Below are 16,062 nucleotides of genomic sequence, written 5' to 3' on the forward strand. Positions count from 1 at the left end.
CGACTCCAGACCCTTCCCGGCAATCCCTGCCTCCTTTGTCGCCATTCTTGGCTTCAGCCCAGGACTTCCTTCCTTACTAATCTCAAAACACAGAAATTCCAAGTTCAAACTCTGGCGCTCTCAGTGGCCAGGGATGCGGCTCACGTACGCAACGGTTCAGAGTTGCGAAAGGGGCCCTGAGATTTCGGCGAGTACCAGGGCTGCTGCAGAGCTCCTTAGGAGTGATGTCAGAGACGCAGAGGAAGAAACACATGACTCCAGACACACAGATATTCATTGAGAAATACTGGGAAAGAACGAAAGCCAGCAACGAATCCAGGCGTGGTGGTACACGTCTGTCATTCCAGCTGTTGGGAGGCAGGGGTAAGACGATTGCCAAGACTAAGGCCAGTCTGAGCTGCATACCAAAACCCAGTGTCAGTAAAAAATAAAATACTAAAAGGCAGAGAGATACAGGGGCTCCAGTCAGATAGACAGATAGTCAGACTGCAAGGACTGGTAAAGCAGATACACGCCCCCAAGGCAGTAACCCAGGACAGACTAGAGACAACTGGGAACTGGAAGAGAGAATCATGCTACAGATAGATGCCATGGCTCATGACTGTCACCCCGGCAATCCGAAGGACGAGGCAGGAGGATCGCCATAAATTCGCAGTCAGCTTAAATTATAGGCTGAGAAGATTGTATCTATAACAAATAAATAAATAGCCGTAATCCCAACATTTGGGAGGTGGAGGCAGGAGGATCATATATTCAAGGTCATTTCACCTACACAGAGTTCTAGGCCTCTTTGGGCTACATAAGATCCTGTGTCATAAAACCAAAAGCTAAACAAATAAAACGGATGGCGCTAATGGAAGACTCATGAAACCCGCGGAAACGCGGGTGGCCGTGGGGACGGGCAGGTGCAGCAACAGCAGAGGGCGCCCCGCGTCCCGCGGGGTCACTCCCCCCCTCCCCCGTGCCCTGGCCGGACTTTCCCTGCTATTTTTACGCGCGGACACCGGACACCCGGCTGGGGTGGCTGCGGCACCAGGGCCGGGCGTCGGGGCCACACGTCCGTCCGCCGGTCGTCCGGGCTGTGCGCGCCATGGAGCCGCGGTGCCCGCCGCCCTGCGGCTGCTGCGAGCGGCTGGTACTCAATGTGGCCGGGTTGCGCTTCGAGACCCGCGCGCGCACGCTCGGCCGCTTCCCGGACACGCTGCTGGGGGACCCGGTGCGCCGCAGCCGCTTCTACGACGGCGCGCGCCGCGAGTATTTCTTCGACCGACACCGGCCCAGCTTCGACGCGGTGCTCTACTACTACCAATCGGGCGGGAGGCTGAGACGGCCGGCACACGTGCCGCTCGACGTCTTCCTAGAGGAGGTGTCCTTCTACGGGCTGGGCGCCGCGGCGCTGGCACGGCTGCGCGAGGACGAAGGCTGCGCGGTGCCCCCCGAGCGGCCGCTTCCACGCCACGCCTTTGCGCGCCAGCTCTGGCTGCTCTTTGAGTTCCCCGAGAGCTCGCAGGCTGCGCGAGTGCTCGCCGTGGTCTCCGTGCTCGTCATCCTGGTCTCCATCGTGGTCTTTTGCCTCGAGACGCTGCCAGACTTCCGCGACGACCGCGATGACCCGGGACTCGCGCCGGTAGCGGCTGCCACTGGCCCGGTGAGGGGCGGGGATTTCGGGAGGACCGGGGCGGGGTCTTGGAAGACCTGGCCAGTCAGAAGGTGCGGCCAGGGGCAGGAGGATCGAAGCACTAAAAATCAAAGACACAAGCTGGGTATGTGAATCCCAGCACCCAGGAGACCGAGATAGGAAGACTGCCACGAGTTGAAGGCCAGTCTGGGTTACTGTGTGTATGAGAGCCTGCCTCGAAAAAACCTAACACTGACTGAGGATGTACCTCAGTAGACAGCCTGCTCAGAATCCCCAGCAGGGATTGGGATGTGAGTCAGTGGTAGATCTTCTGCATAGACCCACAGAGTGAGGGGTTGGGGCTTGTGTGACTCGGTAGTAGAGCTGCTACCTACCATTACACTGTGAAGTACCTGGAGAGATGGCTCAGCCGTTTAGAGCACTGACTGTGGACCTAGATTCAATTCCTAGCACCCACATGATGGCTCACAGCCATCTGTACCTCCACTTCCTTGGGGTCTGATGCCCTCTTCTTGCTTCCTTGAACACCAAGGCACACATGTGGGTCACAGACATGCATGCAGGTCGACCTCCCCAGCACATAAAACAATAAGTAAGACATTTAAAAAGAACCCCCAGTGAGGGATGTGGCTCGGTGACAGACGCCCTGCCTGGATTTCCCACTGAGGAGCTTGGGGCCATGACTCAGTGGTAGTGCTTCTGCCTGCAGTCCCTCTGAGGGGCTGGGAGCGTGGGTGGATCAGCGGAGAACAGCTTGCCAAGCGTGTGCGATGTCCTGGGCTCCACCCTCACCACTGTGAAATGAGCGTGTGGGGTCAAAGAAACGACGACGGCAGTGTCTGCACATCTGGCAGAGAGAGAGAGGAAAGCTGGACAGTCAGGCCAGGCCTATTCTGAACTGGAGCACTGAAGTAGCAGGAGTGAGGCTGGGGTGTGGAGCTGAGGGCCGTACAGCAAAATCTAGGACCATTATGAACCATTATAGTCTGAGCTGGGGGTTAGGCATGCCGAAGGCAGAACCCCTCAGAGATTCAACACTGGGGGTGGCCAAAATACTGGAAGGAAAGATTCTCCTTGATCAACCATGAGATCAGGAGTTTCCATCAGTGAAAGAGCAGGGACTGCATTTTGGTTAAATTATTTTAAAAATTATAGATATGGAAAACCAAGTTATAAACAAGATCTTATGTAGCCAGGGTGGCCTGGGCTTGCTATATAGACTAAGAATGAACTTAAGCTCACAGAGATCCAACTGTCTCTGGCCTTCTGAGTGCTGGGCTTAAAGGTGTATAATGGTAATTGGCGAGCCGGGCGGTGGTGGCGCACGCCTGTAATCCCAGCACTTGGGAAGCAGAGACAGGCGGATCTCTGTGAGTTCGAGGCCAGCCTGGTTTACCAAGGGAGTTCCAGGACAGGCTCCAAAGCTACAGAGAAACCCTGTCTCGAAAAACCAAAAAAAAAAAATGGCAATTGGCTGTTTCAATTTATAATGTGCCGTGGTGGAATCCGGGACATTAGGCTGGCACTCTATCACCGATTCAGACTCTCACTGGGGGATGCTAGACAGGAGCTCTACCATTGAACCACACCACTGACCCCTCACTGGGGGATTCTAGTCAGGAACACTATCACTGAGCCACAGCCCTCACCCCTCACAGAGGGGTTCCAAGCAGGGGCTGTGCATCCCCAACTCTCTTCCCATCTTCTTTTAGTTTCAAGGATTTTTGTACTCTACCTTTGTGTATGGGTATTTTGCATGCGTACATGCATGTCTGGTGCGGTGGATCCTCTAGAGCTGGAGTTACAGACAGTTGTGAGTGCTGGGAACTGAACCCAAGTCCTCTAGAGGAGCAGCCTGTGCTCTTAATGGCTGAGCCGCCTCTCCAGCTCCTCACTTTTCATTCTGAGACAGAATCTCACTAAGTTGCCCAGATCTGCCTTGAATTTACTTCTGCCTCAGTCTCCTGGTAAGAGACTTGTACCACCAGGCCCAGGACACACCTTTTGCCCGTATGCCTGAAGAACAGAAAGTCAGCCATCCAAAACAGTCCCTAGGGTCTTGGGTTGTATAGGACAGTGAGATCCCTGGGGAGCCTTGGGATCATGGCTACTGTCCTCTGATGTGGAAACAGTGACTAAGGTGTTGGCCCTAACCCTTTCTGTCCCCTCTGCAGTTCCTCTCTCGGCTGAATGGCTCCAGTCCCATGCCAGGAGCTCCTTCCCGCCTGCCCTTCAGTGATCCCTTCTTTGTGGTGGAGACCCTGTGTATCTGCTGGTTCTCCTTTGAGCTGCTGGTGCGTCTGGTGGCCTGCCCAAGCAAAGCCATATTTTTCAAGAATGTGATGAACCTTATTGACTTCGTGGCCATCCTGCCTTACTTTGTGGCCCTGGGCACCGAGCTAGCCCGGCAGCGCGGTGTGGGTCAGCCGGCTATGTCGCTGGCCATCCTAAGGGTCATCCGACTGGTGCGTGTTTTCCGTATCTTCAAGCTATCAAGGCATTCGAAGGGCCTACAGATCTTGGGTCAGACGCTGCGGGCCTCTATGCGTGAGCTAGGTCTCCTCATCTTCTTCCTCTTCATTGGTGTGGTCCTCTTTTCCAGTGCGGTCTACTTTGCGGAAGTAGACCGGGTGGACACCCATTTTACCAGCATCCCGGAGTCCTTCTGGTGGGCAGTGGTCACCATGACCACAGTTGGCTATGGAGACATGGCACCCGTCACTGTGGGTGGCAAGATCGTGGGCTCTCTGTGTGCCATTGCGGGTGTGCTTACTATCTCTCTGCCGGTGCCGGTCATTGTCTCTAACTTCAGCTACTTTTACCACCGGGAGACAGAGGGCGAAGAGGCAGGACTGTACAGCCACGTGGACACACAGCCCTGCACCACACTGGAGGGCAAGGCTAACGGGGGGCTGGTGGACACTGAGGTGCCTGAACTCCTACCACCACCGCTCTGGCCCCCCGCTGGGAAACACATGGTGACCGAGGTGTGAGGGACAGCAGTGGGGTGGGAGGGAGGTGGGAAGGCAGGGCAGGTGCTGGGTTAAGGAACAGAGACCGGATGTGAAGTTATGTCACGTGGTAGTTCCCAGGGGGGCCTTAAGTAGATGTGAATGGCCATAATTTGGGTTGAGTCCAGGGGTTCCCCATTGGCTGTGCAAATCTCCAGGGGACCCTATGGGTTGCACTGAAAGAGACTTGTCACAAGTTGTGGGTTTCCCGGGTCTGTGTGGGGGTCTCATTCGAGTGTATGATGAGCAGTTATGTGGCTTTGATTCCCTAGGGCCAAGCTGGCGCCACTGTGAGAGTGGTCACGTGACTGCGCAATCGTGCACAGAAGCTGTGTGAAGGTGCAAAGGAGATTGTAAGAGTATAAGAGTTAGAAGGAGGCAGAAACCCAGAGAGGAAGGGACAGAGGCCCCAAGCAATGGTTCTCTGTGCTGTATTACATGTGTTACGTGGCCAGAACCTGTTTAGGGCCATGCAAAGCTGGGACATCTGGAGATGTGTCACAGTGGGCATCTCCTAATAGACACACAGTTGAGTCTGACGACATCTTTGTTCTCAGGGGCCCATGCTGACTCGTGTCACTGCGAGTCCTGTGGGAGTGTATGTGAGGGCCATAGGACCATGGGGACCCAAGGGCCACAGTGCAGATGAAACTAAGTGTAAGGGAGCAAGCGTGGACACGTGGGTGTATGTGGCCCACTGAACCAGCTTGTTCAGGGATATGCCCTGTAGAACAGATGTTTCGTCTCCTTGGGTGTCGTCCGCCCCCCCCCCCACCGCCCCATCCATCTGGAGAGGCTCTGTGAGAAGTAGCAGACAGTTTACCCTGCTCATTTGGGATCCAGGCCTACCTAGGCTGCCCCAAGCTTTAGCACAGGGATTCAAAGACTGGAGTCATAAGGGAAGAAAAACACAAAGAAGAAAGAGTAGGTGCTTGGACCAGACATGACGGGGGGGGGGGGACAGAGATCTAGAGAGGAGAGAAAGGAAGGGGGAGAGAGTGAGAAAGGGGAAGAGGAGAGGGGGAGAGGCCCAGAGAGAGAGAAAACCAAGAATGAAGGATTGGTAGAACGTGGTGGATGTCCGACGTGCAGAAAGAAGGAGAGATGTACTGAAGAGGAGAGAGAGAGAAGGAGAGAAAGGGAGAGAGAGAATAGAAACCGTGGTAGCCTTGAGCCCAAGGGTCACCCTTTCTGTTCTCTGAGTCATAACAGACTTAAGCCATGGCGTCAGCACCCTCACAGCCAAGGAAGGCCGCCACCACACTTCTGGAGGTGCTCTGTGTTTCCTAGGGCAGAAACCCAAGGCTGGGAAATGCTGTGGCTTCCCCCAAGGTCACCCAGCACGTCATGGGGCCAGAACTGGTGGCAGGTGGCCTGCCTGTGACACCCCCACAGCTTCTGGTGTGCAGGTATTGCTGGAGGTCACTGGTCCTGTGTCTTTTTGTTTTGTTTTGTTTTTTGAGACAGGGTCGGTACTTCTTTGTAGCTCTGGCTGTCCTGGAACTCACGCTGTAGACCAGGCTGGCTTTGAACTCACAGAGATCCTCCTGCCTCAGCTTCTGATGTGCTGGGATTAAAGGCATGTACCGCCATGCCTGGCAAGGCCCTGCATCACATAGAGGAGGAAGCTGATAGCAATGGGAACAGCATTACCCTAGGCTACAGAGAGACATTTTCAGAGTCTTCTGAGACTGAGGGGCATTTTAGGAAGAGGAGAGCGGTTACAACACCAACAGAGTTCAAGTTATTTGACTGGCATTAATTTATTAAAACCTGTTCACTGGTGCCGAGTGTCAAGTTATTTTTGATAACGATGCCACCTGCTTCAGTCATATGAACTCTTGCTTAAGACCAGAGGGTAAAGCATCTCAGGCAGGCTGCTGGGAGGATATGCCTCCTCGGAGCCATCAGACATGAGGGAAAAAATGTGAGAAGGGCCCTCGTCATCACCAGACATCTTGCTATGCAAGAGAAAGGAGGGATGGGGGGGAGAGGGCGTGATGGGGATGGACACCGGAGAATCTCAGGGTGGTCGCTTCTCGCTAACATAGACTCATATTCGTAGAAATGGAGACTGACCTGCATGCAGGGACCAAAGACAGAGATGCAGAACACAGACTCCACCATGGGATACACAGAAGAGATGATGGGGCAGAGGAAGTGTGGAGAGAGGGCAGGTGCCAGGCAGAAGAGAAGAGCTCAGAGAGCAAAAAGACAAGGGGAGGGAGGGGAGGAGAGGGAGAGAGGGGGAGAGGAGGAGGGGAAGAGGAGGAAGGAGAAAGGGAGGGAGAGAGAGACCAAGAAAAGAGACCGAATTTCCCTCTTCTTTCGAGACCCCTCCTTGACTCCCAGAGGAGCTGGGGTCTCTCGGTAGGGATGGGCTGTGTTAGGAAAGGATGAGAGGTTCCAAGGGTGACCCAAGAGACACCCAGGCTAGGAAGTGTCTCTTCCCACCTCCAGTAAACAACTGGAGTGGGCTCTGAGTCACCCTGGCTGGGATGGCAAGTTAGTTGAGGGGAAAACCCTAATCGGGGGACACCCTTCCTGCCGCTTTGCCATGCTATATTTAGGTTGGGGGGATGGGTGCTGGGTGACCCCCCCAAAGGCAAGTGTCAGCTTTCCTCCTAAATATAGCTTGGGGTAGGGGAGCCAGAGTCCCAGAGAGGGGTATGGGAGAGCAAAGGGCCCTGCCACCCAAGGGACCATCCTGCCGCAGTGACACCGTGCAGCCTGCCTTTCTTCCTGAGGTCCACTTCTTGGACTGTTCTCCCTCTGGGGTCTGGCTTCTCTGACTGGGTTTTTGTTCCCTGTCTTCTCTTCCCTATGGGTCACAGTCGCTAGGCAAGTCACAGTTCTTAAAGCCTCACTCTAACTACCTTGAAGTTTTCTTATCTGCGCTAGGACTCCCTGGTTTCCAGCCAGGAAATTCCAGGATAGAGGACTATGTGGGGGAGCCCCGCAGTCTCTGTCTTTAGGCATTGGGCCTTATCACTGTACAAGCCCAGCTGGCTAATGTCTGGCAGGGAGATCCAGGAGGGGAGACAGGAGCAGAGGGTGGGAACCTGCACTAGACACCACAGCAATCCCAGGCCTGAGGGGAGGACTGCAGGGAAAGGATGGGGCCTAGACCTCTGTGTCTGAAGGACTGGAGTCTGCATCCTTGGCTCTGAGGGAGGAGGGCTGGAGTTGTGAACGTTGGGTCTGAACCCCTGTGTCTGAAGGACTGGGAGCCTGCACGCCTGGGTCTGAGGGAGGAGGGGCGGGGTCTAGACCCCAGTGTCTGATGGAGGAGGGCTACAGCCCAGACGCCTGGAACTGAAGTTGCCGAGGCCGGGCTTCCGAGGTGCCGGTTCGCGCGTGCTAGGCGGGATCCCCCGCCCCTCCTCCGCCGTCGGGCGCCGCCCCGCCTCCTCCCAGACCCAGGCCCTCCCAAGCGCAAACGGCGAGTTGCGGGCGAGCAGCGGGCGTCCGAGCTGCCAGCGAGCCGGAGGAGGAGCTGCGGCGGCGCCAAGGGCAGCCGGGGAGCAGAGAAGGGCGCCCCAGGTAGGAGCTCCGCGCCTCCCCTGCCAGATTCCGCCGTCCAGGTCGCCCGGCCCCCGGGTAGGGAGGGACGGGGGCGGGGCCGTCAGGGGCGGGGCTTGGCGAAGGAAACTGAGGCAGGACGGAAGTGTCCTAATGGTGGAGCTGATCCCCCTCCAGCCGAATCAGGGAGTAGGGATCCCCAGTCCAATTTTCCTGGATGGAGAAACAGGGAGTCCCTATTTATAAGCACCCTGGAGGAGGGACCGCAACCCCAGAACCTGTGGGGTCTGAGGGAGGAGGCGGCTGGAGTCCAAGAAATCTAGTCTGCAGCAGGAGGCATCTGGGGAACCAGGACACCCTCGCTGAGGGAGGATGGTTCTGGGGTCTTGGGCCCCTGGGTCAGAGGGAGGAGGCAGCGGGTACCCGCACTCGCTGTGTTGGTGTGGTCAACCTCTGCCCCCGTTCACACTCCACACTTCCCATTCCCCCACCTCGGAGCCTGGCCAGCCAGACACTCCAGGTATGCGCAGTCGGAGTCTTGGGCGGGCCCTGGCCTGTCCTGCGAGGAGCGAACATTCCAGGAAGCAGCCTCAGGGACCCAGAGCCCTGAGCGTGGGCCGGCAGAGACCCGGCTGTCCAGGCCAGCCCCCCCCCCGCCCCCGCGCCGCACCTCCGGTGGAGGAATGGGAGGAGGGGATGTAATGTCTTTCATTTGCCTCACCTGCCCCTCCTTTCTGCCCCCCCCATCTGCTTCCCATCCCTCCAGAGCTGTCACCTGCGCCGGGAAGGGGGCCTCTGGAGGTGGGCGGGGCCTCTATTCCAGGGTATCCTGGACTTTCAAAGATTCTGGAAACGGTGGCTTTTTATGGGGGGTCGTGCCCTTCCCCCATCCGCCTATGTAACCAGCTTTGTTCCTCCCACAGGTGGTTGCCCCCTCCCTCTCCTGAGATGTCAGGGAGGAGACTACCTGTATCCTACACAGGGGCCCCACAGAGCCTGGGGGCCCCCAGCCCCAGAGTGAAGAGGTGGTGGTGCTGCTGACAGGTCTGGTATTCATTCACCTGCTGCTTTCCAGTCCCGGCTCAGCTTCTAGAACGTTCAAATCTCTCCATCTCCCTCGCAGCATTTCCCAGCACCTGGGTCGGTCCCACAGTCAAGGCCATGAAAGTGGCAGGACTCAGGGGTTCCTCCTGGTTATAGGACATGAGACCCAAATAGCACTGCTCAGAATCCAAATCTTACCCATGCCATTTGCTGGCTGTGTGACCGGATAGAAATAATTTCTCTTTTATTATTATTTTTTATTTTTATTATTTTGTATAAGCCCTGGCTGGCATGGAACTCCCTGTGTAAACGGCCATCTTCCTGCCTCTGCCTCCCGGTGCTGAGGTGACAGGTGTGCGTCACCACGCCCAGCTCGGCTTCTCACTCACATGAGTTGAATAGTTATTAATCCGAAAGTTAAGCGTTCCCCAAGTAGAACACAGGGGACCCCTAAGGTCCTCCCACAGTATGCCATGCTGACAGCCGTTCTGGGGGGAGGTAGGACCCTGGCTTCTATTACCCAGGTGTCCTTCCTTCTCTAAGGACAGCCTCTTTCTCCATTTTCAGGTGTGCAAGCCATGCTCCCTCGGCACTCCTCCCTCATCATTTTCCTCTTCCTACTCCCCAGCATCCCCATGGAGCCCCAATCCCCACCCTCCACCTTTCCCCCATTTCTGGCCGCTGAGTGGGACCTCCTGTCTCCCCGTGTGGCCCTGTCAAGGGGCGCCCCTTCTGGGCCCCCTCTCCTTTTCCTGCTGGAGGCTGGAGCCTATGGGGAGCCGGCAGGGGCCCCAGCCAACCGCAGCCGGCGTGGGGTGAGTGAGACTGCGCCCGCGAGCCGCCGGGGTGAGCTAGCGGTGTGCGACGCAGTGAGTGGCTGGGTGACGGACAGGCGGACGGCTGTGGACTTGCGTGGGCGCGAGGTGGAGGTGCTGGGCGAGGTGCCTGCAGCAGGTGGCAGTCCCCTGCGTCAGTACTTCTTCGAGACGCGCTGCAAGGCTGAAAGCGCTGGGGAAGGTGGCCCGGGTGTGGGCGGAGGAGGTTGTCGCGGTGTGGATCGGAGGCACTGGCTCTCAGAATGCAAGGCCAAGCAGTCCTATGTGCGGGCGTTGACTGCAGACTCACAGGGCCGCGTGGGCTGGCGCTGGATTCGGATCGACACGGCTTGCGTCTGTACGCTTCTCAGCCGAACAGGCCGGGCCTGAGGGCCCCAGCTTGAGGAAAAAGGAGCTGGATGCTAAAAGGACCTCAGAGGCAACCCGGCTGCTCTACTGTGCCTTCTGATTGAGAACTGAAAAAAATCAAATGCCATTTGCGAGCTCAATCTACGTGGAATGTTTGATGAAACCAAACAGTTTTAAGAGATGGATAGAAGTCCTCCCGGAGGAACTTGACAATAATAATAGCCAATGTTTGCGATCTACTGTTTATTAGACCTAAGACATCACTCTGCTGACCATTCCAATACCAGAGGACCCTGGCCCACCCTGGCAAGAGGGAAAGGGCCATGTGAAAAAGTGATGTAGACAGGGCTGTGCCTCAGTTGGTAGGCTGTTTGCCTAGCCGGCATCAGGTCCTCCGCTCTATCCTGAGTACCACATCATAGACAGTGGAGGGCATCTGTGAAGCCAGCACTTGGAACTTCAAGGCCAGCCTTGTCTGCTGAGGAGTGGGGCTTCATCGTGATACATGCCTGTAATCCTAATACCTGAGAGGCTGCAGAGGACCGCCTCCGGTTCCAGGGCAGCCTGGGTTACACAGACTGGCAGAGGTGGGGAGGGGGCATGGGCCAGGTGGGCCCCAGAACCTGAGGATGCGGTCAGTGAAAGGCCTTGAAGCACTGGGAGCCTGACCTGGCCAAGGCTGACCCAACTCTTTTTTGTTTAGATTTTGGAGTCAGGGTCTCAGGCAGCTCAGGATGGCCTTGAACTTAGGAAGTGTTGAGCTTTGTATCTCCCACTCCCAGTTTATGCGGTGCTGGGGTTAGAACCCAGGACTTCCTGCAAACCATCACTGGACCACACCCCACATACACAGCATTTTTTTTTCTTTTAATGTTCTGGAACAGGTTCTCATGAAGCTCAGACAGGCCTAGAACTAGAATATGTTGTTGAGAATGACCGTAATTTTTCTTTTAAGGCTTTTCGAGACAGGGTTTCTCTGTGTAGCGTTGGAACGTGTCCTGGAACTCACTCTGTAGACCAGGCTGGCTTAGAACTCACAGAGATCCTCCTGAGTGTTGGGATTAAAGGCGTGCACCACCACCGCCTAGCAAGAGTTCTTTGATTTTCTGTGTTTTTTTTTTTTTTTTTTGGTTTTTCGAGACAGGGTTTCTCTGTGGTTTTGGAGCCTGTCCTGGAACTACCTCTTGTAGACCAGGCTGGTCTCGAACTCACAGAGATCCGCCTGCCTCTGCCTCCTGAGTGCTGGGATTAAAGGCGTGCGCCACCACCGCCCAGCTTGATTTTCTGTGTATTGAATGTTTCACCTTCATGTATGATGTACACCATGATGGTGTCAGAGAAGAGTATCTGGAGTTACAGCTGCTTGTGAGGCACCATGTGGGTGCTGGGAACTGAACCTGGCCGGGTCCTCTGCAAGAGCAAGTGCTCATATCGGATGATCCCACTCTCACACCCCACCTTCATCTCCAGTGTTGGGACACCTGAGAGATGGGATCTCTCCGTAGTAGACCAGGCTAGACTCAACAGCCTCAGTGTTGGAGCAACAGGCCTAGCGTGTATAAACATATTCTTTGGAGGCCAGCTTCTCCCAACCTGAGTGAGCCTGGACCACTAGCAGGGCAGAATCCGCCCCTGATGCTGAGGGTGGCCCTGTTCCCACCCTCTCAGTCTGACTTCCCGTCTCTTTTCTGTGGGTGGAGCCCCCCTTTCTCTTCTAAGTGTTTCCCGGTGTTTCTTTCCCTCGGTCCCCCGCCCCCATACCCAGGTGGAAATTTTCAGCCACATGAAAGGCAGGCATGACTGGGGACGCTGGCCCTTCAGCCTTCACGGAAAGGAGCTGTCTGGAAACTGTTACCCTGAGGCGGGCAGGCCTGGCAGTCGAGGAGGCAGCCCTTGGGCCAGGGGCCCTTCAGGAAAGGGGCGTTTAGTTCCCCATCCCCCGAGTCAGCCTGTCTTCCAGTCTGCAGTGTCCCCTCCCCTGACCTCCTGTTTCCTTTCCCCTCCTCTCTGGAGTCTCCACCCTTCTTCACGTATCTGTTTCTGTGCCCGTCTTTCTTAGGGTCTTCTCCATCTTCTTTCAAAGTCCTGGTCTGGGTTCCCCGAACCCTCCCCAAGCCATTGGCTGGGCTCGGGGTGGGCGGGTTCTGTTACGAGGGGCAACGGCCACACCACAAGCCGCTTCTTGGCTTCCGAGAGGGTGAGAACCATGGCAGGCCGGACCCTAGCTCTGCGATATGGGCCCCCTTGGTACCCCATTTCTGAAACTGAGGTTCCTGGAACCTGGCCCAGCTGGCATCTCACCAGCAGCGGGGTCGCCCACCACAGGATCCCACCAGCGCCCTTTCCTCCGCCCACTCTGCAGGTGAGAAGCCCCAGGGCGGAGGGCAATACAAAAGGGGCAGTTGACAAACCTGTGTGCTAGGAGGAAAGAAGACTAGGGTTAGACTCTATCTTAAAGGAGGCGAGGCCTGGGAGCCTGCACGCCAGGAGCTGAAGGAAGGAAAGGGGAAGGCTCCTCGGGTCTTTTGGCTGAACCATGCACTTTCCCCAGTCTACGGTCCTGGCACCCCTGCCCGCAGCCATGAAGCACGTCCCGCGCATCTGGGCTTTTGACGAAGTCATCAGCAGATGGGAAACCACCTCGGGCTCGGCATACAAGCCCAAGACTCACGGTGGGCCCTATGCTCAGCCCAAGGCCGCAGAGCATGAGGACCCTGGGCGGCCACTAGGGATCAAGTCTTTGGCCGAGAAGGTAGGGTTCTGGAGCCTTGCAGTATGTGGGATGGAAAGCTGGACACTGGAGTCCCTGCTTCCTCATCTTTAGACTTTGGATCGCCTTCTTGTAGCTAAGAAGCCATCAGGGTTTGGGTGTCCCCCTGGACACAAAATACCAGATCAGCGAGATGAAGACACAGTATACGGGCTGTCCAGGTCTGGACCAGAGTGCCCCTCTCTTTGCGGAGCCCCAACCCCTGGAGCTCACTGACCACCACCGCGGAGGCCCTTCCCAGGTAGAGTGGGTTTGGGCATGGCGGGAAGGAGCCTGGGCTGCCCAGAGGGTTAGGGTCTAGACAATCTCTGGGCTGGAGGAAGCTTGCATTTGAGGGTGTAGCTAAAAGGCATTGGGTTAGCCTGAACTCTGGGGATGAAGCCTGGAGGGAGGTTCAATTTTGCTTCTGAGGCTGTGGGGTGCTGCAATGAACTAAGCTGAGTAGATGCTATTCAGAGCTGGACTAGAATATTCTGAGACAGGGTCAAGTTAGCAGATGAAGTTAGGTTTCCTGGGTGAGGAATGAGCAGGTGGGGTTGTTACCCAGATGCACTGAATGTCCGATGTCAGTAACTGCTTAGACTAGGAGGGGACTGGGAAGAGTGTGGCCACAGCTTGAGTTTGGGTGCAGTGCTCCCAAGGACCCTGATTTGAGGCACAAAGTCTGGCGGGAGGGCTTTAATAGGGTAACCCAATAGCTTTCCCCAATCCTCCTCAGGCCCTCATCCCCTGGACAAAGAACCCAGAGCTGGCTGGCCAGCCCTTTACAGTGAGCAAGATGGGTGTCCTGGACCGCCTCCAGCCCTATCTGACAACCTCTGCACGTGACTTCTCAAGGTGAGCCTCTGCTCCTCAGGTTCTAGTGTAGGCACAGCCCCTCAGCAGTTCCACCTGCAAAGACAGGGACCTCAATACTGACCCAAGATGAGCTCTTTCAGCTCAGGATCCAAGGTAGCAAGAGCAATTTTCAGGCCCTGGAATCTGAACTCTGCTGCGCCTGGGTCTACTCACTTGCTGTCCCCTCCCCCAGGAAAGAGCTGCCTGGATATCCTGGCCAGAAAACTATGACTTGGTGGAGCTGTCTGAAGAAGCCACAGGCTTTCAGTCATGGTGGTCCACCGAGGGAACGGCTAGCCCGTCGTTCCCGTGCACGCCCAGTACCACCAGCTGTGCCATACCTGGGGGCCCTGCCTTTGGCCCAGGAGTCCTACGGGCCCTCAGTGCACCCGCTCCGCAGGCTGGACCGCTTTTGCCCACTAGAGGCACCCTGGGGAGGCCCCCACCAGCAGCCAGTGCCTGGCATCTACAGTGTGCCCAAGGCCTACTGCACCGAGAACTCCCGCTATGGGAGTGCCAGGGCAGAGCTGGTGTGAGCATGTGGGCCTCACCCACAGGCAGACATACACTCCAGCATTGGATTTGTGGGTGGGTTGGCCATACCCCGCGCTTGCAGAAAAGCCTCCTCCATGCGGAGCTTAGTAATCAAGGAGTTTTACAGCTGAAATCACACCCACGTCTGGATCCACGCATCCTGATTAGGGAGTCGGGTGAGGGGCGGTTGCTCCACTTCTGGTTGGAAGTGTCTGGGTATAGTAAATTTGGAGGCCCACTTGGGGCAGGAGGAACCTAATGCTGAAGCTGTTCCTTTTTATAAGGCTGCACTGAGGGACCCAGCCAGCAGCCTGCAGAGTTCACCTTTTTCTCCTCCTGTGATGGGGGTGAAGGGCCCAAGGGTCCTTCCTGCACTCCCAACATTGGCTAGGCTCAGACAGCTGGGGTGAGTGTGAGGCCAATCACTGATGGTCCCTCACTTCCCTGACCTTGTCTGTCTCTCGCCCCCGAAGAGATTAGTGTCTAGGTTACCCAAGCCTACAGTCGCTGCTTGGTGGCCTTGCCACCCCCACAACCTGCAGGTATAAAGTTAGGTGACCGAGGTAGGGAAGGCATCAAGAATGGAGAGGCTCCAGGTAAGAGTATAGGGCCCTGGGCATCTCCCAATCCCACCAGATGGACAGTCCTGTGACCTGTGGGGGGCGGGGGTGTCCTGACTTGTGGATTCCAAGAAGGACAGAAATGGAATTGATGGCAGGTCCTGAAGGCCAGGATCAATACGATACTGAGTGGGTCCAGAGCCTGGGGTGGCGAACCTAGGGCTAGACTGAGCCACTACTGGCTGTGTCCCAGGGGCTGTTGCTGTGGCTGCTGCTGAGCCCGAGCTCAGTGTGGGCCTCCAGGGGCCCCCTGAGGCCAGTGTGCCGGCCTATCAACGCAACCCTGGCTGCAGAGAAGGAGGCCTGCCCTGTCTGCATCACCTTCACCACCAGCATCTGTGCCGGCTACTGTCCCAGCATGGTGAGCTCGCCAAATGGGCTGGGACCTCACTTCTCTCACAAAGTACCACCCCCTCAGCTAGACCCAAGACGGGTGGTGGCAGTGGGGCAAAAGGGGATGGCACCTGGACAAGGGGTCACAGCTACTGTGGGGGTTTGGAAAATCAGGTGGACACTGAGCCCGGTCAGGGTACGGGAGCATTCATGACTCTTTTCTCCGGGGTTCCAGGAGCGAGTAGTGATGGTCAACCTGCAGCCTGCGCACCAGACCGTGTGCACCTACCAGGAGCAGCGCTTTGCGTCTGTGCGCCTGCCTGGCTGCCCACCTGGTGTGGACCCCGTGGTCTCCTTCCCTGTGGCCCTCAGCTGCCGCTGTGGGCCCTGCCGTCTCAGTAGCTCTGACTGTGGGGGTCCCAAGGCTCAACCGTTGGCCTGTGATCTCCCCCACCTCCCTGGCCTCCTCCTCCTCTGAGGCCCACCCCCTCACTTCTCTATCTCAAGGAGCTGGCAAGTGTTCCAATCACCCTCCCAATAAAGGCTTTACAACTGCACAGGGGTGTCC

At 56.6% G+C, this 16,062-nt stretch overlaps 4 protein-coding genes across 5 annotated transcripts; all 4 read left to right on the top strand.

Annotated features, from left to right (window-relative positions):
• Positions 1-1,031: 1,031 nt before the first annotated feature.
• Positions 1,032-6,435, top strand: Kcna7 (potassium voltage-gated channel subfamily A member 7). Its single transcript, XM_075952721.1, has 2 exons — positions 1,032-1,648; positions 3,814-6,435. The coding sequence occupies exons 1-2, from the start codon at positions 1,091-1,093 to the stop codon at positions 4,630-4,632; spliced, it is 1,377 nt and encodes a 458-aa protein (XP_075808836.1). The 5' UTR covers positions 1,032-1,090; the 3' UTR covers positions 4,633-6,435.
• Positions 6,436-8,071: 1,636 nt separating this feature from the next.
• Positions 8,072-10,635, top strand: Ntf4 (neurotrophin 4). Of its 2 annotated transcripts, none has more exons than XM_075952241.1 (3): positions 8,072-8,193; positions 9,096-9,216; positions 9,784-10,635. In XM_075952241.1, the coding sequence occupies exon 3, from the start codon at positions 9,795-9,797 to the stop codon at positions 10,419-10,421; it is 627 nt and encodes a 208-aa protein (XP_075808356.1). In that variant the 5' UTR covers positions 8,072-8,193; positions 9,096-9,216; positions 9,784-9,794; the 3' UTR covers positions 10,422-10,635. The 2 variants fall into 2 exon arrangements, with proteins under 2 accessions (XP_075808356.1, XP_075808357.1); XM_075952242.1 differs by lacking the exon at positions 8,072-8,193 and adding an exon at positions 8,495-8,692.
• A 1,825-nt stretch (positions 10,636-12,460) lies between these two features.
• Positions 12,461-14,684, top strand: Saxo3 (stabilizer of axonemal microtubules 3). The gene is made up of 5 exons (XM_075952245.1): positions 12,461-12,762; positions 12,952-13,152; positions 13,247-13,411; positions 13,889-14,007; positions 14,201-14,684. Exons 1-5 carry the CDS (start codon positions 12,607-12,609, stop codon positions 14,541-14,543), a joined length of 984 nt encoding a protein of 327 aa, XP_075808360.1. The 5' UTR covers positions 12,461-12,606; the 3' UTR covers positions 14,544-14,684.
• Positions 14,685-15,122: 438 nt separating this feature from the next.
• On the top strand, positions 15,123-16,045 carry Lhb (luteinizing hormone subunit beta). The gene is made up of 3 exons (XM_075952817.1): positions 15,123-15,137; positions 15,328-15,522; positions 15,730-16,045. The coding sequence occupies exons 1-3, from the start codon at positions 15,123-15,125 to the stop codon at positions 15,970-15,972; spliced, it is 453 nt and encodes a 150-aa protein (XP_075808932.1). The 3' UTR covers positions 15,973-16,045.
• The last annotated feature ends 17 nt before the right edge of the window (positions 16,046-16,062 follow it).

Source organism: Microtus pennsylvanicus, chromosome 18 (genome assembly GCF_037038515.1).
Source record: "Microtus pennsylvanicus isolate mMicPen1 chromosome 18, mMicPen1.hap1, whole genome shotgun sequence".
NCBI lineage: Eukaryota > Metazoa > Chordata > Mammalia > Rodentia > Cricetidae > Microtus > Microtus pennsylvanicus.

What these genes read in the sequence shown, in the direction of transcription:
- Kcna7 (XM_075952721.1), top strand. Translation starts at nt 1,091, where the DNA reads ATGGAGCCGCGGTGCCCGCCGCCCTGCGGCTGCTGCGAGCGGCTGGTA. An exon ending in TAGCGGCTGCCACTGGCCCG is followed by an intron (nt 1,649 to 3,813) that starts GTGAGGGGCGGG and finishes TCCCCTCTGCAG; the next exon opens with TTCCTCTCTCGGCTGAATGG.
- Ntf4 (XM_075952241.1), top strand. Translation starts at nt 9,795, where the DNA reads ATGCTCCCTCGGCACTCCTCCCTCATCATTTTCCTCTTCCTACTCCCC.
- Saxo3 (XM_075952245.1), top strand. Translation starts at nt 12,607, where the DNA reads ATGGCAGGCCGGACCCTAGCTCTGCGATATGGGCCCCCTTGGTACCCC. An exon ending in TCAAGTCTTTGGCCGAGAAG is followed by an intron (nt 13,153 to 13,246) that starts GTAGGGTTCTGG and finishes GCCTTCTTGTAG; the next exon opens with CTAAGAAGCCATCAGGGTTT. An exon ending in TCTGCACGTGACTTCTCAAG is followed by an intron (nt 14,008 to 14,200) that starts GTGAGCCTCTGC and finishes CCCCTCCCCCAG; the next exon opens with GAAAGAGCTGCCTGGATATC.
- Lhb (XM_075952817.1), top strand. An exon ending in CCGGCTACTGTCCCAGCATG is followed by an intron (nt 15,523 to 15,729) that starts GTGAGCTCGCCA and finishes CCGGGGTTCCAG; the next exon opens with GAGCGAGTAGTGATGGTCAA.